A 25709-nucleotide genomic window follows, 5' to 3' on the forward strand; every position below is an offset into this window, starting at 1 on the left:
GTCGCTGGAAGGGAACGGGGGTTCTGTAACAGATCCATTCACTAAACATGGCAACTGATCACAGAGGCCTCCGCTCTTTAGAGCCACCACAGGAAGTAACGAGGACAGCCTGGAGTCAATTAATTTCTAGAAACCCAAAGAAGCTCAGGGGGCGGAATGTCTCTGTATTCATGGTCTCTTCCTGCTTCCCAAAGGCCATCTCTCTCTCTCTGGTCTCCTCACCACTTCCTCTCTCTTCCTCTCTCCTCTTCTCTTCCTCTCTCTCTCCCCTCCTCTTCTCTTCCTCTCTCCTCTTCTCTTCCTCTCTCTTCCTCTCTCCTCTTCTCTTACTCTCTCTTCCTCTCTCCTCTTCTCTTCCTCTCTCCCCTCCTCTTCTCTTCCTCTCTCCTCTCCTATTCTCTTCCTCTCTCTTCCTCTCTCCTCTTCTCTTACTCTCTCTTCCTCTCTCCTCTTCTCTTCCTCTCTCCCCTCCTCTTCTCTTCCTCTCTCCTCTTCTCTTCCTCTCTCTTCCTCTCTCCTCTTCTCTTCCTCTCTCCCCTCCTCTTCTCTTACTCTCTCTCTCCTCTCCTCTTCTCTTCCTCTCTCTTCCTCTCTCCGCTTCTCTTACTCTCTCTTCCTCTCTCCTCTCCTCTTCTCTTCCTCTCTCTTCCTCTCTCCTCTTCTCTTCCTCTCTCTTCCTCTCTCCCCTCCTCTTCTCTTCCGCTCTCTTTCTCTCTCCTCTTCTCTTCCTCTCTCTTCCTCTCTCCCCTCCTCTTCTCTTCCTCTCTCTTCCTCTCTCCTCTTCTCTTACTCTCTCTCTCCCCTCCTCTTCTCTTCCTCTCTCTTCCTCTCTCCTCTTCTCTTAGTCTCTCTTTCTCTCCTCTTCCCCCTCCTCACCTCTCCTCACATCTTACTCTCTCTCTCCCTCTCTCCTCACCTCTTTCTCTCTCTCCCTCTCTCCTCACCTCTTTCTCTCTCTCCCTCTCTCCTCACCTCTTTCTCTCTCTTCCTCTCTCCTCACATCTTACTCTCTCTCTCTCCCTCTCTCCTCACCTCTTTCTCTCTCTCCCTCTCTCCTCACCTCTTTCTCTCTCTCTCTCCTCACCTCTTTCTCTCTCTTCCTCTCCTTTTCCCTCTCATCTCCTCACATCTTACTCTCTCTCTCCCTCTCTGCTCTCCTCTTACTCTCTCCCTCTCTCCTCACCTCTTTCTCTCTCTCCCTCTCTCCTCACCTCTTTCTCTCTCTTCCTCTCTCCTCACATCTTACTCTCTCTCTCTCCCTCTCTCCTCACCTCTTTCTCTCTCTCCCTCTCTCCTCACCTCTTTCTCTCTCTCCCTCTCTCCTCACCTCTTTCTCTCTCTCCCTCTCTCTTCCCCTCTTTCTCTCTCTCCCTCTCTCCTCACCTCTTTCTCTCTCTCCCTCTCTCCTCACCTCTTTCTCTCTCTTCCTCTCCTCTTCCCTCTCCTCTCCTCACATCTTACTCTCTCTCTCCCTCTCTGCTGTCCCCTTACTCTCTCCCTCTCTCCTCACCTCTTTCTCTCTCTTCCTCTCTCCTCACCTCTTTCTCTCTCTTCCTCTCCTCTTCCCCCTCCTCATCTCAACTCTCCCCTCCTCATCAGAAATGGACAGGGTGAGGCGGAGGCACCACGGCACTCTAGAGCTCAGATTTGAGAAGACTCTCACTCAAGAGTTAATAATTGATGAGCGAGAACTGAAGAAAGCTTTCATAGTTTGAACCATGACGAGGGTTGGCGCTGCCGAACGCAGCTCCTAGAGGGCTATCTCATGCATTAGGCTAGAATTATCTTCAGAAGGACTTTCTCAAAGACTTTAGCATCATGTACAACTTTATGAAACTAGTTTCAGACTTTTCCAAGCATATCAACTACAATATATTAAGCTGGGGAATTAGAGTTCTGTGATGTAGTCTTTGCTTTGAAGTCTCTCTTCAAACTCTACTAGGGGTACTACTATTACTACTACTAACTGCTAGGTTCCTGCCTCTTAAGCACCTATTGTATTTATATTTTGCTACTCTTGTACTTTGGCTTAAGCGCTAGATTGTGCTCGTTAAATGCAATTATTTTAAGTCGCTTTGGATAAAAGCGTCCGCTAAATGACTGTAATGTAATGTAACGTCTATGAATAGTTCTACACGGGACTGTTTGAGATCCTGAATTTAGAAAGTAAACCTAGTTAGAGAGATAGGATAGAGAGAAAGAGAGAGCGAGAGAAAGAGAGAGAGACAGAGACAGAGAGAGAGAGAGAGAGAGAGAGAGAGAGAAAGGGGGAGGTACGGAGAGTGGAAAAAAACAAGCAGGCTTCTCTCTGCATTGGCTGTACTCAACAACACACATCCTGTACCCCCCCCCCCCCCCCCCACACACACACACACACACACCTGTCCTATCACTGCAGCTGGAAACCACTACGCCACACTAACAGCACCACGCCAAGGGACGCTACAGCCAGGGTGAGCATGAGATGAGCCACACATTTATGCACAAACTCATGTAGACACACACACACACACACACACACACACACAGACACACACACATTCCCAAACTAGTGGCTAACACTGAGACCCCAGCAAATCTACTTCACACTTTGACACACACACACACACACACACACACACACACACACACACACACACACACACACACTGACCACCCCATACCCCTTGTCATTTCAGTTGCCTCATCAACTGTGTTGCCATCCTACAGTAATACAATGGACCTAATCCTCATCTTATAAGTCTTGTTGAAAGTCAGAAGACCACTGTTCATCTAAATAAGTGACTACTGTCTATATATGGCTTTATTTGTCCCCTGTCTCCACTTTATTTGTCACAATGTGGTCCAGAGTTGCAGCTAAATACAGTCCAATCCAGAGTTTAGTGGCGCTGTGTCATCCTGTGGTCGTGAAAAGTAGAATAGAGGATCTGAGGAAATCCTTCTGCCATGAGTCACAATGAGCTCCATCCACACGCCACGTACATCACAGGCTGACGGCCCACACAGGCGCAGCTACATCACACACCGACGGCCGACACAGGCACAGCTACATCACAGACCGATGGCCGACACAGGCTCAGCTATATCACACACCGACGTCCGACACAGGCACAGCTACATTACACACCGATGGCCGACAGAAGCACAACTTGAACGTCACAGGAAAGGACCTGACACATGCACAACTAGTGTCTGTGAGGTAGGATGGGAGCAGGAAGCAGGGCCCGTCTTCAAGCCAGTTATCATGAAGGGGCAGGATTGGAACAAGCTGCCTATCCACATCAAGCAGAGCTTGAGCCTCCACAGAGCTTGAGCCTCCACAGATTCAAGAGGAACGTCAGGAAGTGGCTCATGGATAGAGTAGAAGAATAGCCCCCCTTGAAATAGCATAGGATTCTAACGGTTATAATCGAATGTGTGATGTTCAGGTTTTAATCTGAAGTTTAGTTTTCTACCTTTTAAATTGATGTGTTTGTGTCAATGTAATGTACGTGTTGATGTGTCTTAACAGCTCCAGGACTATGACGGAAATAAGTGTTACACTTTCTCATGTCATCCTTTCGATTCTTGTTGTGTCTTAATCCATCAATAAATTCATTCGTTCATTCATACAGGAAGTAGAAGTGATCACTCACTTTAAATATTTGGGACCAATCGTTGACAAGTCGCCTCTCAGACCAACGTAGACTACAGCAGCGTCTGTCTCTCTCCTCAGGAGAACGAGGAGCTCCAGCGCCAGCAAACACATCCTGACCAGGGTCTAGAGGTCACTCACAGGTCACTCGCTGAGAGTGTTCTCACCTTCACCGTCGTCTCCCGGTGTGGGAACCTCTGAGTTAAGCCTGTGATGTGCTTGCTGTTTAGCAACGCCTCCGCGCGTTTTTTGCGGCGGGTTAATTCCTGCGTAACTGCACATTCAATCAAAGATGGCGCCCCAAAGGAAGGCAGGAGACGCACGGTGGGACACGTATGCGTGGTTAAAAGCAAGGATACCGCAGGCTTAAGAGCCAGGAACCAGGCTAGCAAGATCGTTGGATGAATGAGATCGCAACAATCGCAGCTCCAGAACCTACAGTATACAATCGGGCCGTAACCAGAAAGGCAACCCAAGTCTATAGTGACCCCACCCACCCCCTTCACACATCAGTCCAGCTGTTGCGATCTGGCAGGAGACTCAAGGTCCCACTAGCCAGGAAAAACGGGTACATGAAATCATTTGTCTGCTGTGGCCATTCTAAAACAGGAACATAATACAATAACCCCCCCCTCCCCACAGCCCATGAGCACTGCTGCTGCTGAAAATGTTTTAAATGTATTTGAGTTGCTTTCTACTGTCTGTTTTTAAACTGTGTTGCCAGAATGCCCAAGGCAAATGTCCATTTCATGTAAATTGAATGGACAATAAAGTTTTCTTATCTTAAGTAGGAGTTTACAGGAAAGGACCAGACTAACTAGGAGTTTACAGGAAAGGACCAGACTAACTAGGAGTTTACAGGAAAGGACCAGACTAACTAGGAGTTTACAGGAAAGGACCAAACTAACTAATAGTTTACAGGAAAGGACCAGACTAACTAGGAGTTTACAGGAAAGGACCAGACTAACTAGGAGTTTACAGGAAAGGACCAAACTAACTAATAGTTTACAGGAAAGGACCAGACTAACTAGGAGTTTACAGGAAGGGACCAAACTAACTAGGAGTTTACAGGAAAGGACCAAACTAACTAGGAGTTTACAGGAAAGGACCAGACTAACTAGGAGTTTACAGGAAAGGACCAAACTAACTAGGAGTTTACAGGAAAGGACCAGACTAACTAGGAGTTTACAGGAAAGGACCAGACTAACTAGGAGTTTACAGGAAAGGACCAAACTAACTAGGAGTTTACAGGAAGGGACCAAACTAACTAGGAGTTTACAGGAAAGGACCAAACTAACTAGGAGTTTACAGGAAAGGACCAGACTAACTAGGAGTTTACAGGAAAGGACCAGACTAACTAGGAGTTTACAGGAAAGGACCAAACTAACTAGGAGTTTACAGGAAGGGACCAAACTAACTAGGAGTTTACAGGAAAGGACCAAACTAACTAGGAGTTTACAGGAAAGGACCAGACTAACTAGGAGTTTACAGGAAAGGAAGGCACAGAACAGCTTCTGAAGTGACTCCCCTCTGGTTAATTCACTAGTTAATACATTCCTGTGTCCATCCAGTTTGCTCATCACATATACACACAGGTTTCTGCCCTAACTATTAGATGTGAAGGTACATTATTGTGAACTTTACTGAATGTCAAGGCAGTTTTGTGACAAACTCCTTCAAAAGTTTTCCAAGGAAGCTGTATCCATTACCTGTTAATGTTGGGGGAGGGCTTTAGAAGGTTCCGGACTTATGTAAACCGTGATGAGATTTCACCTGATCATGATTCTTCCTCAGCAGTGCTGCTGTCTTCACCAAGCCTTTGTCATGACACTGTAACCACATCCCCTGTGTGTGTGTGTGTGTGTGTGTGTGTGTGTGTGTGTACAGTACGTGCAAGTGTGTGTGTTTGAGTGTGTGTGTGTGTGTGTGTGTGTGTGTGTGTGTGTGTGTGTGTGTGTGTGTGTGTGTGTGTGTGTATGTGTGTGTGTGTGTGTGTATGTGTGGGGGTGCATACGTGTAGGCATGTGTATGTGTGTGTGTGTGTGTGTGTGGGTGCATATGTGCAGGCACGTGTGTGTGTGTTTGAGTGTGTGTGCGTGTGTGTGTGTGTGTGCATCCATGTGCATGCTTCACCTTTGTCTTCCCCAGTTGCCAGTCTGTCTTGGCCCCGTCATGCAGCGTGAGCAGGTCTGAGCAGCTCCTCCTCAGATCATCTGTGGGGCTTTTGTCCTTCAGGATCATCCTGTACCTACAGGGGAACAGACGCAGACACAAACATGACACCGCAAACCTCGCAGAGAGCTACAATGGGAAGCCCCGGCATTGACTCTGAACTCAGTGACCACAATGGGGAGTCAACTCTCATTCTTCATTTCCTGGGGCTTGGTAAGAGCAAATCACCATACTGTTTGAATTACTTCTAACAGAAAAAGTCTATTCTAACAGAAAAAAACTTTTTCAGTGTTTTGAGTGGTAAAGCTGTATGTCTCACCTGCTGTAGAAGTCTGTGAAAGTCCTGCGGACGGGGAAGCCGGCCCTTCGTATCTTCACCGTCTCCAACATCCCGGAGTACCTCAGCTGGTTCAGAACCACCGACAGATCAAACATGTTGGCTTTCTGAGAAAAAACACAACCAACAACACTGAGGAAAACCAACTGACAACACTGAGGAAATGAAAACCAACCGAAAACATTGAGGAAAACCAAACGACAACACTGAAGAAAACCAAACGACAACACTGAAGAAAACCAACTGACAACACTGAGGAAAACCAACTGACAACACTGAGGAAAACCAACTGACAACACTGAAGAAAACCAACCGCCAACACTGAAGAAAACCAACCGACAACACTGAGGAAAACCAACCGACAGCAATGAAGAAAACCAACTGACAACACTGAAGAAAACCAACCGACAACACTGAGGAAAACCAACCGACAACACTGAGGAAAACCAAACTGACAACACCTCAGGAAATTGGACATACGCGTAAGCAAGCGGCTCCTACCAACAGACACACAACCAACCCTGAAACCTTTTTCCTTCATACTGTACAACCTGCTACCACCCCACAAATGTCGCTAGCAGCTCCAAGTGAACATCCCTTTGGGATGTCCGGTTCCTGCTTTATTAGCTGTGTATCCTCTACATATGGTGAAGCGTGAAAGTACGCACGACTCCTAGATTTGAGAGTAGTAGCAAGTGCGGGATTGTTAAAAAAGCAGATTACTGGCACTCACAGAATAGTATTTATAGTTACTGCGCAAATGGACTCATTTCAGCCTTAAGACATCATCAGCATCTATCAGGAAGGCCGAAATACATCCGTTTGCCCAATGAAAATAAAAATACTAGCCTGTACTATTTATTCTGTGGGTGTTGGTTCTCTGCTTCTTCAACTAGTCTCTATATATGTCTTAAATCAATGGGATTAGACCTGATCATAGGGGAAGATGAAAGGCTACCTTCACACATACTAGCCATTCCCCACGCGGCTGTCTTGTGCGGTTCGCAGCTCACAGCGGTCGACATAACAGGTGTTTAGAGGGGAGAGAGAGAGAGCCGCGCTCTGATCTCACAGGGGGCTTCGTCGGCCGGCGGAGCGAGAGCGTTCACTTCTGGAATAATCTGCAGGAGCGCCGCTGCGTTGTTCGCGGCTCGTGAGTCACGTCGCTCCGCAGCTTTGGTCGTCAGATAGCAGATCAGCGAGCTGAGCTCCCTCGGTCACGCTGGGACTACCGGGGGGCTTCCATCACGCCCGGGTCCAGGGTAAGGGACAGAGGGGAGGCCCACGCCAAGGCCATTGTCACTCTGAGAGCATGTCGACTGGACTGGTTAAGCCTCGCTAGAGACAACAGCATTCCATGCATGTGCCAATGTAATTATGGAGTAATCCCCCCTCAACCGCACACACACATTCACACTCCCGGTGCTTTCAACTCTGCTCTTTAGCAGTGGGTTAAGGGTGACAGAGGTGTTGCATGTTCACTTGTCATAGAGATTAATTGCTAATAAGCAGAAAATACATGGGTGCGCACACACACACACACACACACACCCTCCACTTGTCTATTCCAAGGGATGGAGTTCTGGGTATTTTAGCAGTTGTCTAGTGTTTGTGTGTGTGTGTGTGTGTGTACAGTATGTGCCCTTGTGTGCCTGCTTGTATGCCAACATGTGAGCTCGCTGCACACGCAGGCCTGTCATTCGCTGGGATTAACACTGAGGCTCCATCTCAGCCAATCAGGGGGCCAGGTGCGGCCTGTGGCGACCAACTTATGGGTGACACCAGGAGGGAAACCGGCCTGCAGCTAACACAGCCGGGCCCCCCCCTGTCCCAAACCGCCAGCCCTGCTAGCCCCCCCCCCAACCCCCTCCACACCTCCTCCGTCACACGAGAACACGGGCCAGCATCAGAACCGGGACCAGGCCGGGTCATAGAGCCAGCGTTCTGGTGGGCCGCCTACGCTGCTCTGCGGTGAGGGGAGCAGGAGGGCGGAGGGGAGAGAGAGGAGGGTCTGGCTGTTTGTGAGAGCCCCCTCCCCCACTCAACCCCAACCCCTCCCGGGTCTGTCCCCTCTCCTGGCTCTCCTCGCCCTCGCTGCGGTCTGCTCTCCTCCTCCTCCTCCTCCTCCGCATTCCTCTGGTGCAGCCAGGTTCAGCGAAGCGGCCGCCAAGCCGCTGCAGCTGGAGTGGACGCCGCTGACCCCTGACCCCGCGAGCGCAGGGCCTCGGGCAGTAGGAATGCGCTGGCCCGGGGCCCTGACGTAACGGAGGCACAAAGACGGCCTTCTACCCCGGCCAGCGCCCGGGGCCCACTCCCACCCAGAACACTCTGTCCTCCTCCTCCTCCTCCTCCTCCTCTCCTCCTCCTCCTCCTCCGGTGGGTTCTATTAGCTAGCTAGCGACGGCTGGAGGGGGGCTGGAGGCAGCCAAATGTTAAGCGTCGCACTCACGGGTGGCTGGTTTGCGTGTCGGTTTGGAATTGGAGGAAATTGTTTTTCATGACACGTTAATATGATTACAGAGAATACTAGAATACTGTACGGTCAGGGGGGAGGGGGGGGGAGAGAAACGGAGGAGAGAGAGAGTGCTAAAGTACAGTATAGCGTTCTACTGATGTGACTGTGGGGAGCTGGCTGACCCTTATGCGATTAAAATATATAAATATATATATTAACAGTCAATATATTACAGTATGTAACATATATGGAGGAAATATACATACATACCGAATAATACATAAGGGATTGTCGCTTTTCATATATTGCAGTGTATTGGAAAATATAACCACTAGTTTCCTATATGGAAATGTATTGTTTGATTTATTACATTATATTTTCCGATATATCACAATAGATTTTAGTTCCATAAGGGGAGGAGACCTGATGAACCCACCTTCCCCATGTTGGGTTTGATGCAGCGCACGAAGAAAGGGTTGGACGCGCTCAGCGTACCCATCAGGGAATGGAGGGAGTCCTGAAACAACAGCAACAAGATAAACGAGATAAACAACTAGATAGACAATAAAATAAATGACATAGGCCGGGTTTCCCGAACGCGTTAAGTAGCACTTAACTCCAAAGTACTTCTTAATTCCCATACAACGGGTTGCTTAAGTAGGGTTCCTTAAGAAGGTTCTTTATCGGGAAACCCGGCCATAAACAACAAAGCAGATTAGGTGGTCAACGACAGAACAGACAGACATCGATGCATACTGCATGAAGCAGAATTGCAGTAAATGAGACGGTCTTGCCAAAAAAGCACATTTATTTGTCGATAAGGTAGCTAACGTTAGTTAGCTAGCTAGCTAGCGGTAAACACACAGTGGTTGTGGGTACTAGACCCTGTTAGTCCCTGGGCCAGTTAGCTAGCTAGCTAGCGGTAAACAAAGTGGTTGTGGGTTCTAGTCCCAGTCCTCCTGTGGTGAATAGTGTGTTAACAAGCCCCATATTTACCACCTCTCACAAAGGACCCTCCAACCTGGCAGCCTCCTTCCCCTCCTCCCTCCCTCCCTCCTTCCCCTCCTCCCTCCCTCCTTCCCCTCCTTCCTCCCTCCCTCCCCTCCTTCCTTCCCCCCTCCCTCCCTCCCTCCCTCCTTCCCCTCCTCCCTCCCTCCCTCCTTCCTCCCCTCCTCTCTCCCCTCCATCCATCCATCGATTACTCCCGTCAGACTGTCTCCAGGCTGAGCTGACCTAGCAGGTCTTCCTCCCCCCGAGGCCATGAGGGGTAATCCCCAGCTTTAGCAGCTATGCTCTTGGGCAGCCTGCCAAATGTACCCCCCCATCCCCCACCTCCGGTCTCCTGTCTCCCTAACCTGCACAGCAGTCAGTTAGGACATGCTACCCCCCCTTCCCCCCCCCCAGTCCTGCTCCTCTCCCCGGGTACAAACACACACCCTCTCTACCTGTCCGTCACACTGTATCTCTCCCTCTTTCACTCCTCTCTCCCTCGTTCTCTCCTCCGTACACGACAAAAACTGACGAATACTTCCGGGACGCAATGTCTTCCTGACTTGAATGCGTCCAAATAAGAGTTTCCTTCCTTCCTTCCTTCCTTCCTTCCTTCCTTCCTTCCTTCCTTCCTTCCTTCCTTCCTTCCTTCCTTCCTTCCTTCCTTCCTTCCTTCCTTCCTCCCTCCCTCCCTTCCTTCCTTCCTTCCTTCCTTCCTTCCTTCCTTCCTTCCTTCATATCAACCCTCCCACACACACACACCCCCCCCCAGAGTCTTCTTCAGCTGAGGGTGACCTTTCACAAAACAGAGCTATTCAGCGACAGACACGTCGACCGGACTCGGCCCGGATCTCACCCGGAACTGCGAGCTGACGGTGGGCTTGCGTCGGGCCGTGCCCATCTTCAGGGTCTCGTCCCCGCTCCTGCTCCCCACGCGCTCGAACAGGTCGTAGATGAAGTCCAGCCTGCCGCACGAACACAGACGCGCGTCAGCACGCTCACGCCACACGACAGGGGGTAGCCGGTCGTAACTTGGGCGTTGAGGAAACGTTGCTGGGACGTTCAGGTGCTCACCTGCTGTCTTTGAGCATGTTCAGGATGTCGTCTCGGAACGTGTCTCTGTTCTTCTCCAGGATCCCACGCACGTCGTACAGCACCTGGCGCACGGGTAGACACACACACACACACACACACACACACACACACACACGTTTATGTAGGTCTGTTTGAAGGGTTGCGTTTTAGCGACGGGGAGGTGGGTAGGGGAATTGGTTTGACACAGGTATGCACACACACACACGCACACACACACACACACACAGGAGTGGAGTGGCGTGACAGCGGGCCTGTCTCTAACAAACTGTCAGAGTTCCCGAGATCGGAGGTCTTCATCTTCATCATACGAGTGCAGTGTGTGTGTGGCCTGCACACAAGTATGCAATCCTCTGAGAGTGTGTGTGTGTGCGTGTGTGTGTGTGCATGCCCGTGTCCTGTACATAACTCTTGTGGTCTATCAATGAGAGAGCGACCTAGTCTTTATGTTGACAAAGCTATCTTCTGAACATCGCTATGCGATCTCTCTCTCTCTCTTTCTCACCCTCTCTCCCTCTCCCTCTCTCTCTCTCCCTCTCTCCCTCTCCCTCTCTCTCTCTGTGTGCGGAGCAGGGAGCTGAGTGCTGTGTTAATGCAATCACCTGTTGAGCAGCCTGGGTCTTAGGAACAGAGCATTCCTCCCTGCGCCCTGATCCCCTGTAACACCACCCCCCTGCCCCAGGGCATGTTCAGAGGGATCCATGGGTATTTATACCAGGGGCACGTCAATTACAGCCGAGTTCTTCCACTATTGAAATAGAAGTGTACAAAAAGCATTCTGGAAGGATGCTGCCTATCGTGTGTGTGTGTGTGTGTCCGTATTTATGTGTACTGTAAATTATAGAAGCAGGATCTGTTAAGCTCCTCTTTTTAAAACAAGAAACTGTTTGGCATTTGAGAGCTGAACTAGTTTTTCCATGACGGGGGTTCATTAGAATTGATTGACCCTTAAATCTGTGTGACACTTTATATAATCGAATGAACTGAAGGATGCGACTGTCTCTCTCTCTCTCTCTCTCTCTCTCTCTCTCTCTCTCTCTCTCTCTCTCTCTCTCTCTCTCTACGTCCGACTGAGGTCAGGGCTGCTTTCAGATAACAGAGGGGGCTTTCACACACTGACTCTGGAGAGAGGGGTGTGTGGTCGTGGGGGGGGGGGGTAGTCTAGCTAGCCGGGTATGACTAGCTAACCTCTCCCCTCCTCCTCTGTCCTTCCCCACTCTCCCCTCTCTCCTCCTCTCCTCCTCTCCCCTCCTCTCTCTTCTCCTCTCCAGGCCAAGTCATTTTCATACGGGGCTGTGCCAGGCCGGCTATGGTCAGACTGAGGAGACATTGTCTGAGGCCCTGGTCAGGGACACTCTCCCTCAAAGCCAACCTTTGACTCCCCCCGGTGTGAGCCCTCCCCCCCCCATCGTGAAGCCGTACCCGCGACAACGGCCGCTGCCCTTTCCTGCAACCCCCCCCCCCCCCCTCCTCTTCCGTGAGGAATCATTTCTGGCCTTCGGCTCTGGCTCTTCTGACTCAGGGGAAAAGGGGAGGAGGGATGGAGGGAGAGGGAGAGAAAGACAGGCAGGAGGTGGGGGGTGAGGGAGGTGGGGGGGGAGGGGTTGGCTCTTTTATTTCCTGACTCTGGTTTTGGCAGGTCGGGGGAACGAGGCATACTGCCCATCCAGCCCTACACTCCCACTGGGTGTGTGTGTGTGTGTGTGTGTGTGTGTGTGTGTGTGTGTGGTTGTGTGTGTGTGTGTGTGCGTGTGTGTGTGCTCACGCACTTGCATGTGAGAAACATTAGTGTGCTTCTCATTGTGCGTGTGTGTGCGCTTGCATGTGAGTATGTGTGTGGCGTTAGTGTGCTTCTCATTGTGTTTGCGTGTGTGTGCGCTTGCACGTGAGTATGCGTGTGGCGCTAGTGTGCTTCTCATTGTGTGTGTGTGTGCGTGTGTGTGCGCTTGCACGTGAGTATGTGTGTGGCGCTAGTGTGCTTCTCATTGTGTGTGTGTGTGTGTTTGTGTGTGTGTGTGTGTGTGTGTGTTACCTCTCCAGCGTAGTGCTTGATGCCAAACTGGTGGTCAGTCACTCTGGGCTTCACATAGTACTGGTTGGTCTGTGGGGACACACACACACACACACACACAGGATTCACACTTATGAAGAACGTCAACAAATTTCACTTGGGACACGTCGGGACGAGCTTGGTACGCGGAGGGCCTGCTACGGAACCCGCGCGAAAACGGTCCAAACTAAATAAAGATGCGGTCCTCAAAAGTTCAATTTTTCAATAGAGAAAAACACCACTAATCTCTCCTGGTTTTAAAACCACAGCCCGACACCAGAGGAGCAGTCACCAGAACGGTCAGAGAGACCGGTATGGAGGTCACCCAGTTCTGCCGTCTGGCGCTGCGTCTCTCCCAGCGTCTCTCCCAGACCCACGGCTGGGTCTCTCTTTTCTCCTGCTCCTCCCAGACCCACGGCTGGGTCTCTCTTTTCTCCCGTCCCTCCCAGACCCACGGCTGGGTCTCTCTTTTCTCCCGTCCCTCCCAGACCCACGGCTGGGTCTCTCTTTTCTCCCGTCCCTCCCAGACCCACGGCTGGGTCTCTCTTTTCTCCTGCTCCTCCCAGACCCACGGCTGCGTCTCTCTTTTCTCCTGCTCCTCCCAGACCCACGGCTGGGTCTCTCTTTTCTCCTGCTCCTCCCAGACCCACGGCTGGGTCTCTCTTTTCTCCTGCTCCTCCCAGACCCACGGCTGCGTCTCTCTTTTCTCCCAGACCCACGGCTGGGTCTCTCTTTTCTCCTGCGCACAATGCCGATGGGCCCGGGAGGAGAATGGCCGATCGTGTTACCGTATTGTTGCGTTTGCGTGAGAGAGAGAGAGAGAGAGGGTGTGTGAATGGGTGTCTCTCGCTCGCTCCGTAGCCGGAGGAAGGAGTTAACTCTCTGTGGTCTGAGACGCGGGTCTCTCCGCTCACTGGGGCTGGGGAGCGTGTGTGTGTGTGTGTGTGTGTGTGTGTGTGTGTGTGTGTGTGCGGATATGTGTATGTGCGCATTTGTGTGTTTGCGTGCATGTGGGCGTGTGTGTGTGTGTGTGTGTGTGGGTATGTGTATGTGCGCATTTGTGTGTGTGTGGGTGTGTGTGGGTAAGTATATGTGCGCATTTGTGTTTGTGAGTGTATGTGTGTGTCTGTGTGTGTGCGTGCGGATATGTGTATGTGTGCATTTGTGTTTGTGTGTGTTTGTGTGTGTGTGTGTTTGTGTGTGTGGGTGTGTGTGTGTGTGTGCGTGTATGTGTGTGTGTGTGTGTGTGAGTGCTCACTGCGTGCCGGCTGTGTAGTTTCTCCAGGAGGGTGTAGTCAGTGCCTTTTGGGAAACGGCTCTCCTCGTTGATAAGAGCCAACATGCCCAGTTTCTGCAGACGGAGAGAGAGAGAGAGAGAGAGAGAGAGAGAGAGAGAGAGAGAGAGAGAGAGAGAGGGAGAGAGAGAGAGAGAGAGAGAGAGAGAGAGAGGACAGACATCCAGTCACTCTGCCAACACAGCCCGAGGCAAAGTTCACAATGAAAAGATAGATTTGACTTGAGGTTATACGCTAGGCTAACTTCCCGAACAGGATTCCTTCTTACTGATTATATTTACATTTAATTATATATACAGTAGAACGCCGGAGATATGGACCGTGAGGTAATCATAGGGCATGTCAATGTTGATATTGAGCCCCATGTTAGCTGGGTTAGAGCGGTCACAGTGGTCTATATGGTCGGTTTTATAACAGGCTGGAAGTTTGGCTGTCTGTCTGCTACCTTCTCTATGAGATCCAGACACTCGGCGTTATCCATCCAGTCTATGGCTTCCCACTGGATCCCCTCTCTGTAGGGAAAACACACACACACGCGCGCACGCACACACACGCAAGAACCCACACACGCACACACACACATTATAGATAAATATAAACAGAGTGGTAGACACAATGGCCGTATTGTCCTGGCCGTTCGCGCGGTGAAATGAGCCATGTCTAGTCTGCGCGGTCATCCTAACTGTGTGAGATAAAACCCCAAAACATTTTAACGCTTGGCGGAGAGCCTGCGTCAGTTGGCACCGGGAGTAGGGAGGAGGGCCCGGCCCCCCCACAGTACAGCCCCCCAGACCCTGGATCTCTCTGGAGATCTCTCCCTAGTCTCTCTACCCCCCTCCCCCCCCCCCGCCCTCACAGTGCAGCTCCTGGACCGTGGATCTCTATGGAGACGGTAAATGGTAAACGGACTGCACTTATATAAGCGCTTTACAATGGCCTCTCATTCACCCATTCGCACACACATTCACACACCGGTGGCGGCAGCTGCCGTGCGAGGCGCTAGCCTGCTCATTGGGAGCAATTTGGGGTTCGGTGTCTTTGACACTTCGACATGTGGACAGGAGGAGGCGGGATTCGAACCTGCCGACCCTACGATCGTCGGACGACCCGCTCTACCTCCTGCGGTGCCACAGCCGCCCCCCGAGGGGGAGATCTCTCCCTTTGTCTCTCTCTAGTGACCCACATCCTCCCCAAGAGCCACCCCTGCTGCACGCCCTCCAAGAACACAAACACACAGAAGCCTGTCCTGTTCTCACAACTCCTCACCGACTAACTGGCTACATCTACCACAACCTACCTGGAAAAAAATCCCCTCTGGACACTAATTCTCAATTCTGACCAGAGAAGATGATGTCACCGACGCTGACCTGTCAAGTCTCGCCCTCAAAACTGCTCGCTCGTCTAACTCTCACTACGCGCCCGCGTGCGCCGATACATCCCTGACCCCCTTTGATGATGTCACAGAGACGTTACGGCCACAGGAAGCGTGTCCTGTACCTGTTGTACTCCAGCTGTTCCAGGGAGAAGATGTGCTTGTTGAAGTACTCCTGCAGCTTCTCGTTGGCGTAGTTGATGTTGAACTGCTCAAACCTGTTCACCTGGCAGACGGACAGGCGGAACAACCGATTTAGTTGTTTTATTATTTAGTTTAGCGACGTGGAAGTGTGCTGATACTGTTAACTGTCGAACTGTATGTGTACGCTTAAAGGAGGGGGGGGGTCATAAGTGTGGCGGAGTATGGTCAGCCTCACCTCGAAGTTCTCGAAACCGAAGATGTCGAGGATGCCAATGGACTTGAAGTTGTCCTTCCCGCGGATCTTCTGATTGATCCTGGTGATGATCCAGGAGAAACACTGCGAGTACAGCGCCATGGCAACCGAGTCCCGCGAGTCCACGGCCTGTCGATCACCAGACAGGCGGGGGCGGGGTTACCATAGGAACCGAGTCAGATAGGAGAAAAATAACAAAATAACATCACTCTGAGATGATACGAACAAAGGGCCTGGTTTGACAAGAATAGCTCAGTGTTCAGGTAATTCAATTAGCCCATATGGACTGTGAGAGAACAATGTGATGAAAGTGCAAATAAGGGTGCAGACAAAAGGCTTGTTATTGTCTGTGGGAGACCGGGAAAAGGTGTGTTGTGACAACAGAATGTTCCATCTATCTCCTGTGATGTACAGCCCATCTTAAAGGGGTTTCATAACGCCTGCCTACCTAATCTGCTATGATGAGAGAGCAATGGCATTTACATGATAGTGATGGAGTACGAACATGTTCTCCATGTTGACACACACGCGCACACACACACACACATACACACACATACACACACATGGCCGCCTCTGGGAGATGACAAACTCAAGCCATAACACACTTCTTCCATGACTACGACCATGAGGGACAAAGAGATAACTCATCTTTTTTACAAAAAAAAACAACCTGATTACTTGTCATCCCTCATCACATGGCGTTCTAATCAGCATCAAACAAGGTCCCGGGACTGGTTACTCCTGGCGGTTCCTCGAGCCAGAACCAAACTAGGAACAACTGATTTTAGTCATTGTGCCTCTAGAGCTTAGAACCCAAGTTTCCAAGAAACTTTTAAATTAGAAAATGTGATGTTTTAGTCCCCTTAGGCTAAATATGAAAAATGATAGTGAGGTCAAAGTCTGCGTAGAGATAACTTATCGTCTACCTCATCCACGCTGTCTGTGTCTACCAGCGGGGTGGACGTAGTCAACATGCAAACTGACACCGATTAAGTCCAGCTGCACATGATGAGTAAGAACAACAGCAGAGCTAGCTGGGGTTTCTTTACGGCCATTGTGCTGAATAACAGAGAGCAGAGCTGAACGCTGGAGTCTGGTGGTGTAGAAGGCCGGTGGTCCAGCGCAGGATTATTATTCATCTGTTCTCCCAGTCACCCCTTCTGCCTGTGTGGTCAACAGTGCCGGAGCGTCCAGGAAGTGAAGAACGGCAGCTTGTCCAGGATGTGGTGGGGGGGCAGGGGGGGGGCAACCACTGCCGTGAGATGGGGCCATTATGAGTGGAAACCAGAGGGATAATACACTCTATTAAGGGACAGGAGTCTTCAAAGCCCCCCCCACCCCCACCGCCCCACACACACACACACACACACACACACACACCCTCCGGGTCCGAGGTCTTTGTCTTAACCGTGAAAAGGCTCCTTGTGCCCCTGCGTCCCCGTGTCTCGGCCACAATGGCCGGGGCTCGTTCTGCATATCCACCGTGAGTTATGGGACGGCGTGGGACGGAACGCAGACTCAGCGGCCGCCGAGGAACAATCCGCTCTTTATCGAGGGGCCGGCCGGCCTCAAATTATTCTACTTCGGCCCGGTGAAAAGAACGACAAACAGAAAGACATTTATAATCTGCCGGTCTGTACGCGTGACGTCAGCTTATCACGTATTCAGTCAAACGAGAGGGGAGCCAGTGGACACTTGAAGCCCCGGCCGAGAGATAAGAGAAGAACCGTCCCTCTGTCCTCCTTATCTGCCCCCCCCCCCGCCCCCCCCCCCTGTCCCCCTGCACGCCACGCTGCCCCTAGTGGAGCATCCCGGCGTCAGCCCGCTATTGTGCTCCGGACTGAGATTGCTATCGCTGTGCCATATTGTGTTGGGAATCTGGCGGACAAAAAGCAGGAAGTGGCTGTGAGTCACGCAAGGGATCTGGAGGGTGTGCGGGGGAGGGGGGGAGGGGGGGGGAAGGAGCTGGGCCCCATGTGTCTCTGGGGGCGGGGATGGCGGACGTACGAAATGTATGCCGGTCGTTCCAGACAGGCAGGAGAGGTTTTGTGTGTGTGTGTGCAGAATTCCACATATATCCCGTATATCTTGATCCTCCCGATAAGCACCAGGACAGGGTCCACGTCACCGGACTCAGGGGTTCGACAAAAGATGATAATGCGGCAGGTAAAGGCTGGGAGGTGGGGCGGGGCTTCACAGCAGGGGGCGGAGCTAATGCTCAGGCCCAGCCAGGTGAGGAAAGGGGGGAAGGGGAGGGTGGGCGGGGGGAGTGAGGAGGCGTGTCTCTTACCTGCTCTACGGTGAGTGGGGAGCAGATCTCCTCCCCTCGGAGGATCATGGAGCGCTGGGTCAGCACCTCGGACAGCTGGAAGGAGTCCAGACCGAGCAGGTCACTCACGTTACTGACCACTAGGACACACGGGAAAGAACACAATGTTAGGGGGGGGTAAGTAGTAAGTCATTTACTAACCAGGAGACCAGGAGGTCCTGTTGAAGTCATGTTGTTTAGCGAGTGTCTAGACAGCCCACAGGGACTCAGGGGTGGGAGTGACTGTGAGAAAGTCAGGAGCTGTTCTCAGGGTCTACTTAAAGGACGGGTTCAGTATTTAGCATTATAAGCCAAGTTATAAGGTTATCTACGATAATATACAACGGCCCATATCAAAATTTCGACAAATTTTGCACTCTCGAGATATGACATGTCACCGCTAATGTACACAATGGATCTCTAGGTGCATATAGAAAATCGCTCCAAAAACACCATAAACTCTCGTTTTCAAAAGACAGGAAACTCATCGAGTGGTCACTGGTGTCCGTTGATGTTCTGACAAAAATCGCCTCAAAGTATGATTCGTATCGGCTTTTATTTATCAGTTAGCATAGAACATTTCTCTCTCTAAACTACGTGTAACATCTCCAGCTTTGATGTCAATACAAGTCAATGGATTTAATATGATAAATAAAACTCCTTCAACATATGCTAGGCAGACGTAAACCTCTTCACTATCAACAATGAAAGAGTGTGGGAGTCCCCCTCTCTCTAACTTTCACTATTGTTGATGAGAGAGCGTAGAAGTTCTCCTCTATCCTAATGTTCACTATCGTTGATGAGGGAGCGTAGAAGTTCTCCTCTCTCCTAACGTTCACTATCGTTGATAAGAGAGCGTAGAAGTTCACCTCTATCCTAACTTTCACTATCGTTGATAAGAGAGCGTAGAAGTTCTCCTCTATCCTAACGTTCACTATCGTTGATAAGAGAGCGTAGAAGTTCTCCTCTATCCTAACTTTCACTATCGTTGATAAGAGAGCGTAGAAGTTCTCCTCTATCCTAACGTTCACTATCGTTGATAAGAGAGCATAGAAGTTCTCCTCTATCCTAACTTTCACTATCGTTGATAATAGAGCGTAGAAGTTCTCCTCTCTCCTAACGTTCACTATCGTTGATAAGAGAGTGTAGAAGTTCTCCTCTATCCTAATGTTCACTATCGTTGATAAGGGAGCGTAGAAGTTCTCCTCTCTCCTAACGTTCACTATCGTTGATAATAGAGCGTAGAAGTTCTCCTCTCTCCTAACGTTCACTATCGTTGATAATAGAGCGTAGAAGTTCTCCTCTATCCTAACGTTCACTATCGTTGATAAGAGAGTGTAGAAGTTCTCCTCTCTCCTAACGTTCACTATCGTTGATAAGAGAGCGTAGAAGTTCTCCTCTCTCCTAACGTTCACTATCGTTGATAATAGAGCGTAGAAGTTCTCCTCTCTCCTAACGTTCACTATCGTTGATAAGAGAGCGTAGAAGTTCTCCTCTCTCCTAACTTTCACTATCGTTGATAAGGGAGCGTAGAAGTTCTCCTCTCTCCTAACGTTCACTATCGTTGATGAGGGAGCGTAGAAGTTCTCCTCTATCCTAACGTTCACTATCGTTGATGAGGGAGCGTAGAAGTTCTCCTCTATCCTAACTTTCACTATCGTTGATAAGAGAGCGTAGAAGTTCTCCTCTCTCCTAACGTTCACTATCGTTGATGAGGGAGCGTAGAAGTTCTCCTCTCTCCTAACGTTCACTATCGTTGATGAGGGAGCGTAGAAGTTCTCCTCTATCCTAACTTTCACTATCGTTGATAAGAGAGCGTAGAAGTTCTCCTCTATCCTAACTTTCACTATCGTTGATAAGAGAGTGTAGAAGTTCTCCTCAATCCTAACTTTCACTATCGTTGATAAGAGAGTGTAGAAGTTCTCCTCTATCCTAACTTTCACTATCGTTGATAAGAGAGCGTAGAAGTTCTCCTCTATCCTAACTTTCACTATCGTTGATGAGGGAGCATAGAAGTTCTCCTCTATCCTAACTTTCACTATCGTTGATAAGAGAGCGTAGAAGTTCTCCTCTCTCCTAACATTCACTATCGTTGATAAGAGAGCGTAGAAGTTCTCCTCTCTCCTAATGTTCACTATCGTTGATAAGAGAGCGTAGAAGTTCTCCTCTCTCCTAACGTTCACTATCGTTGATAAGAGAGTGTAGAAGTTCTCCTCTATCCTAACTTTTACTATCGTTGATAAGAGAGTGTAGAAGTTCTCCTCTCTCCTAACTTTCACTATCGTTGATAAGAGAGCGTAGAAGTTCTCCTCTCTCCTAACTTTCACTATCGTTGATAAGAGAGCGTAGAAGTTCTCCTCTCTCCTAACTTTCACTATCATTGATAAGAGAGCGTAGAAGTTCTCCTCTATCCTAACGTTCACTATCGTTGATAAGAGAGCGTAGAAGTTCTCCTCTCTCCTAACGTTCACTATCGTTGATAAGAGAGTGTAGAAGTTCTCCTCTATCCTAACGTTCACTATCGTTGATGAGGGAGCGTAGAAGTTCTCCTCTCTCCTAACTTTCACTATCGTTGATAAGAGAGCGTAGAAGTTCTCCTCTCTCCTAACGTTCACTATCGTTGATAAGAGAGCGTAGAAGTTCTCCTCTCTCCTAACGTTCACTATCGTTGATAAGAGAGCGTAGAAGTTCTCCTCTCTCCTAACTTTCACTATCGTTGATAAGAGAGCGTAGAAGTTCTCCTCTCTCCTAACGTTCACTATCGTTGATAAGAGAGCGTAGAAGTTCTCCTCTCTCCTAACTTTCACTATCGTTGATAAGAGAGCGTAGAAGTTCTCCTCTCTCCTAACTTTCACTATCGTTGATAAGAGAGCATAGAAGTTCTCCTCTCTCCTAACGTTCACTATCGTTGATAAGAGAGCGTAGAAGTTCTCCTCTATCCTAACTTTCACTATCGTTGATGAGGGAGCGTAGAAGTTCTCCTCTCTCCTAACTTTCACTATCGTTGATAAGAGAGCGTAGAAGTTCTCCTCTCTCCTAATGTTCACTATCGTTGATAAGAGAGCGTAGAAGTTCTCCTCTATCCTAACGTTCACTATCGTTGATAAGAGAGACTAGAAGTTCTCCTCTATCCTAACGTTCACTATCGTTGATAAGAGAGCGTAGAAGTTCTCTGACCTCCTTTCGAGGTGATCTGAGCTCCTCCGGTGGTCATGAACTCCATGTTTCCCATCTGCAGGACGGCCGACAGCAGCTTGAAGACGTCTCGGATCTCCTCCTCGGTGAACTCCATCACCTTCAGGGCCTCCTGCAACACGGCGACACAGAGAGGAGGTGAGACACCGGAGACTGGAGACAAAGAGACAAGCTCAGACTGGTGCTGGAGTTCAATTACAGTTGACTCTGGCGCCCTCTGGTGTTTGTACACAGACCTTGTTCACATCCCTGTGATTCGAACCTAATTCTTTTTACTGTAAACGCTCTCTTTTAATATACAAACATAAAAAAGGCGTCAATAAATAGACAACAATACATATCACAAAACCTTTAAGCATTTAATTATAGTCGTATCAAACTTCTAGGAGATTCCAGCTCACCATGACACTGTCAAACAGCTGCTTGTCATCCAGACTTCTGTCCTGCACACAGCCCGACTGGCTCAGGTAGTGGTACGACTCTGGACCCTCAGAGAGGAGGTAGAGGTCTAGAGGACACACACACACGCACACACACACACACACACACACACACACATACACACACGTGAGTAAGCTATGTATTGATCATAAGCCGTTTTTTAACGCTAACTCCACAGAAGAGGTCTTGCAGTTGTGACCCTCGCCCACCTCTGTGGTCCGCGTCCGCCCCGGCTAGCAGGGCGTAGAAGATGTGGTAGTTCCTCTCTCCCGGATTCTGTCTCACCACGCGATTCTACAAACGACAATAGTTACGAGATCAGTCTCCAGCTCACTGTGTACAGGACATTTGATTAAGATTTGATTTAAACACGGCGTTCAAGAAGAGCTTCCAGCCGTGTTGTCGGTTGAATCACGAAGACAGACAGGATACCGGATGTGAGAAGCTGCAGAAAACACGGTTTACCTTTTCAAGTAAATCTGAAGGTTTAGAGTCAAGGAGAACACGCATTCACAACAGATAAGAAGATCAAAAGTCTACTGCGTCATACGTAGGACAGCCATCAGCCTGTCCGCTACCGGTCAGGACCGTTCTGGGACCCTGACCGGGGCGCGGGGCGAGTGAGGAGGATACAGTCGACGATGCAGCCTCCCTGGATGTTGCCGCTCTGGGAGAAGTGGAGCTGGATGAACTTCCCGAAGCGGCTGGAGTTGTTGTTGTAGACCGTCTTGGCGTTCCCGAACGCCTCCATGATGGGGCTGTGGACAGAGACAGGACGTTCAGTGTACAGTATTATCACCGGTCAGTTCAGGTCAAGGCACTGTCTGTGTAATTGTGTTATTACGTCTGTCTATTGTACATCCTCATACATTAACGACATTTATACAGTGTATGCTATTATATGGTTGTAGTCGTGGTTGTGTGTTGTGGTTGTGTTGTGGTCCTGTTGTGGTCCTTTTGTTGTCCTCTTGTGGTTGTGGTCATGTCGTGGTCCTGCTGTGGTCCTGCTGCGGTCGTGTTGTGGTCCTGCTGTGGTCATGTTGTGGTCCTGCTGTGGGCCTGCTGTGGTCCTGTTGTGGTCCTGTTGTGGTCCTGTTGTGGGCCTGCTGTGGTCCTGTTGTGGTCCTGTTGTGGTCCTGTTGTGGGCCTGCTGTGGTCCTGTTGTGGTCCTGTTGTGGTCCTGCTGTGGTCCTGCTGTGGTCCTGTTGTGGTCCTGTTGTGGTCCTGCTGTGGTCCTGTTGTGGTCCTGTTGTGGTCCTGTTGTGGTCCTGTTGTGGTCCTGCTGTGGTCCTGTTGCGGTCATGTTGTGGTCCTATTGTGGTCATGTTGTGGTCCTGTTGTGGTCATGTTGTGGTCCTGTTGTGGTCATGTTGTGGTCCTATTGTGGTCATGTTGTGGTCCTGTTGTGGGCCTGCTGTGGTCCTGTTGTGGTCATATTGTGGTCCTGTTGTGGTCATATTGTGGTCCTGTTGTGGTCATATTGTGGTCCTGCTGTGGTCCTGTTGTTCTGTGGTCGAGCTGAATCGAGTAGGACACCAAGGCAGGTTCCCACAGAGCTGAGAGAACATCCTCGGCATCTCGGGGTGTAAAGTACATACTTTGCACGCAGTATGCATACAATTGGGACATTCCACTTTGTCATAACATTGTGCCTTGAAATTTGCCCACATCCGTCACAGTCCATAAAGCACATTTTGACCACAGCTGTCGCTGTGCAATGGATTGTGGGTCAGAATAGCCAGAAAAGTCTGCTGGCTTGCTTACTGCAAAATACGACTGGATGTAGTAGGACATCCTGGTATTTTTGCCATACTGCATGTGGCATACTATGTATTGGGACCTACTACATCCTTTTTAGGCTTACTATATAGTATGGAAGTATGCGATTCGGAACGCAGCCTTATTCTACTGATGTGTCCCTCCCTGCATGCGGCTCTCATCCTGCTCAGATACGCAGCCAGGAGCCAAGACACATCCCTGCAGCACGGCCAATCAGATAGAGGAGAGGGCAGTGCATGATGGGAAGGCCACGCCCCCTCAACTTCAACATGAACTCCCCTCTTTCTAGGAATTCTGCCCATGGTTGTTCCCGAAGGCAATACAGTCAGAACGTCTCTAACTGACACATCCAGATTTATGCTTCCAGTGTATGCGTGTGTGTGTGTGTGTGCAAGTGTGTGTATGTGTGTGTCAGAACTGGCGCCCTCCAGAGGATGCATCCCAGTATCTCTCTGTGTAAGTGTGTGTGTGTGTGTGTGTGTGTGTGTGTGTGTGTGTGTGTGTGTGTCCGTGGGCATGTGTGCGTTTCCCTCTGGGCTGTGGTCGATTGTGGTCATATTGTGGTCGGTTGTGGTCCTGTGGTGGTTGTGTGTTGTGGTCGTGCTGTGGCCCTGTTGTGGTCCTATTGTGGTCGACCTGCGGTTGTGCTGTGGTCCTGTGGTAGTCCTATTGCGGTCGTACTGCGGTCCTATTGTGGTAATACTGCAGTCGTGCTGTGGTCCTATTGTGGTCGTACTGCGGTTGTGCTGTGGTCCTATTGTGGTCGTACTGCGGCCGTGCTGTGGTCCTATTGTGGTCGTACTGCGGTCATGCTGTGGTCCTATTGTGGTCGTACTGCGGTTGTGCTGTGGTCCTATTGTGGTCGTACTGCGGTCGTACTGCGGTCCTATTGTGGTCGTACTGCGGTCATGCTGTGGTCCTATTGTGGTCGTACTGCGGTTGTGCTGTGGTCCTATTGTGGTCGTACTGCGGTCGTGCTGTGGTCCTATTACGGTCGTATTGCGGTCGTGCTGCGGTCCTGTTGTGGTCGTGGTCGTGGTACCTGCTCTGTACGATGGCCTGCTCCACGCGCGTGGTTCTCTCCGCGGCGGGCGTGCCCGCGGAGTTCTGACTCATCACCGACAGGAACTTCAACAGCAGCTTGGTGCTCTCCGTCTTCCCCGCCCCACTCTCTCCACTACGGACAGAGAAGGACAGAGGGGTAGAGAGGACAATAACGTTTGATTTGATTTGAGAGACAAAGAGAGAGAGTGAGGAGGAGAGAGAGTGAGAGAGAGACAGAGGGTGAGAGAGAGAGAGACAGAGGGTGAGAGAGAGAGAGAGAGTAGGGGGAGACAGAGAAAGAGACGCACGGACAGTCAGACAGACGGACAACAGTGGACAAAGGCAGATGAGTAGAGAGTAAAATAAAGTTTGATTTGATTTGAGAGAGAGAGTGAGAAGGAGAGAGAGTGAGAGAGAGACAGTGGGTGAGAGAGAGAGAGAGTAGGGGGAGACAGAGAGAGACAGGGACAGTCAGACAGACAGACAACAGTGGACAAATGCAGTTTATTCTTCAGATCACATTACGTTGCATGACATATTATAAAATCTGCTACACCAGTTACCAACAGTCATACAGAGACTCTTAGTATAATCTGTTTACTTGGGCACTTTTGCATTTATCATTTTAATGTTTGTGTCCTATTTTGTCTTTGTAACGAATGTCCTGTCTGTCTGTAACTCTGTGTTGTATTGCCGCCGTTTGTCTTAGAAATTAGACCCTGTGTCTCAGTGAGATGTACTTAATAAATCTCATTAATACATCTAAATAAATGTTAAAATAAATATAATAAAATAAAAAAGATCATTGGTCTGGTTAAAGACTGAAGGCCTCACCTGATGAGGACACACTGGCTGTCGTGTCTCTTCCACAGGCAGCGGTAGCACTCGTTGGCCACGGCGAAGATGTGGGGCGGCAGCTCCCCCTGGTGGTGGCGGCCGTACAGCTCTACCGCTGCCCCGTCATACAGACCTGGGATCTGCTTATAGGGGTTCACTGCTGCCAGGATACTGCCGATATTAGTCTGGAGGAGAGGAGAGGAGGAGAAGAGAGGGGAGGAGAGGGGAAGAGAGGGGAGGAGAGGAGAGGAGAGGAGAGGAGAGGAGAGGAGAGGAGAGGAGAGGAGAGGAGAGGAGAGGAGAGGAGA

At 50.0% G+C, this 25709-nt stretch overlaps 1 protein-coding gene across 1 annotated transcript in view; it reads right to left on the reverse strand.

Moving 5' to 3' along the window:
• myo10l3 (myosin X, like 3) overlaps nucleotides 1-25709 on the reverse strand; it is a gene marked incomplete at its 5' end in the record, with an annotated part of 90741 nt that overhangs the window by 20760 nt on the left and 44272 nt on the right. Inside the window, 18 exon segments of the mRNA XM_084442781.1 lie at nucleotides 5768-5882; nucleotides 6126-6250; nucleotides 9035-9115; nucleotides 10445-10553; nucleotides 10663-10745; nucleotides 12713-12781; nucleotides 13989-14081; nucleotides 14471-14537; nucleotides 15523-15623; nucleotides 15777-15923; nucleotides 18088-18206; nucleotides 21283-21412; nucleotides 21702-21808; nucleotides 21951-22035; nucleotides 22207-22220; nucleotides 22375-22499; nucleotides 24563-24697; nucleotides 25399-25586. Coding sequence (XP_084298907.1) covers nucleotides 5768-5882; nucleotides 6126-6250; nucleotides 9035-9115; nucleotides 10445-10553; nucleotides 10663-10745; nucleotides 12713-12781; nucleotides 13989-14081; nucleotides 14471-14537; nucleotides 15523-15623; nucleotides 15777-15923; nucleotides 18088-18206; nucleotides 21283-21412; nucleotides 21702-21808; nucleotides 21951-22035; nucleotides 22207-22220; nucleotides 22375-22499; nucleotides 24563-24697; nucleotides 25399-25586 — 1893 coding nt within the window.

Source organism: Borostomias antarcticus (genome assembly GCF_949987555.1).
Source record: "Borostomias antarcticus genome assembly, chromosome: 9".
NCBI lineage: Eukaryota > Metazoa > Chordata > Actinopteri > Stomiiformes > Stomiidae > Borostomias > Borostomias antarcticus.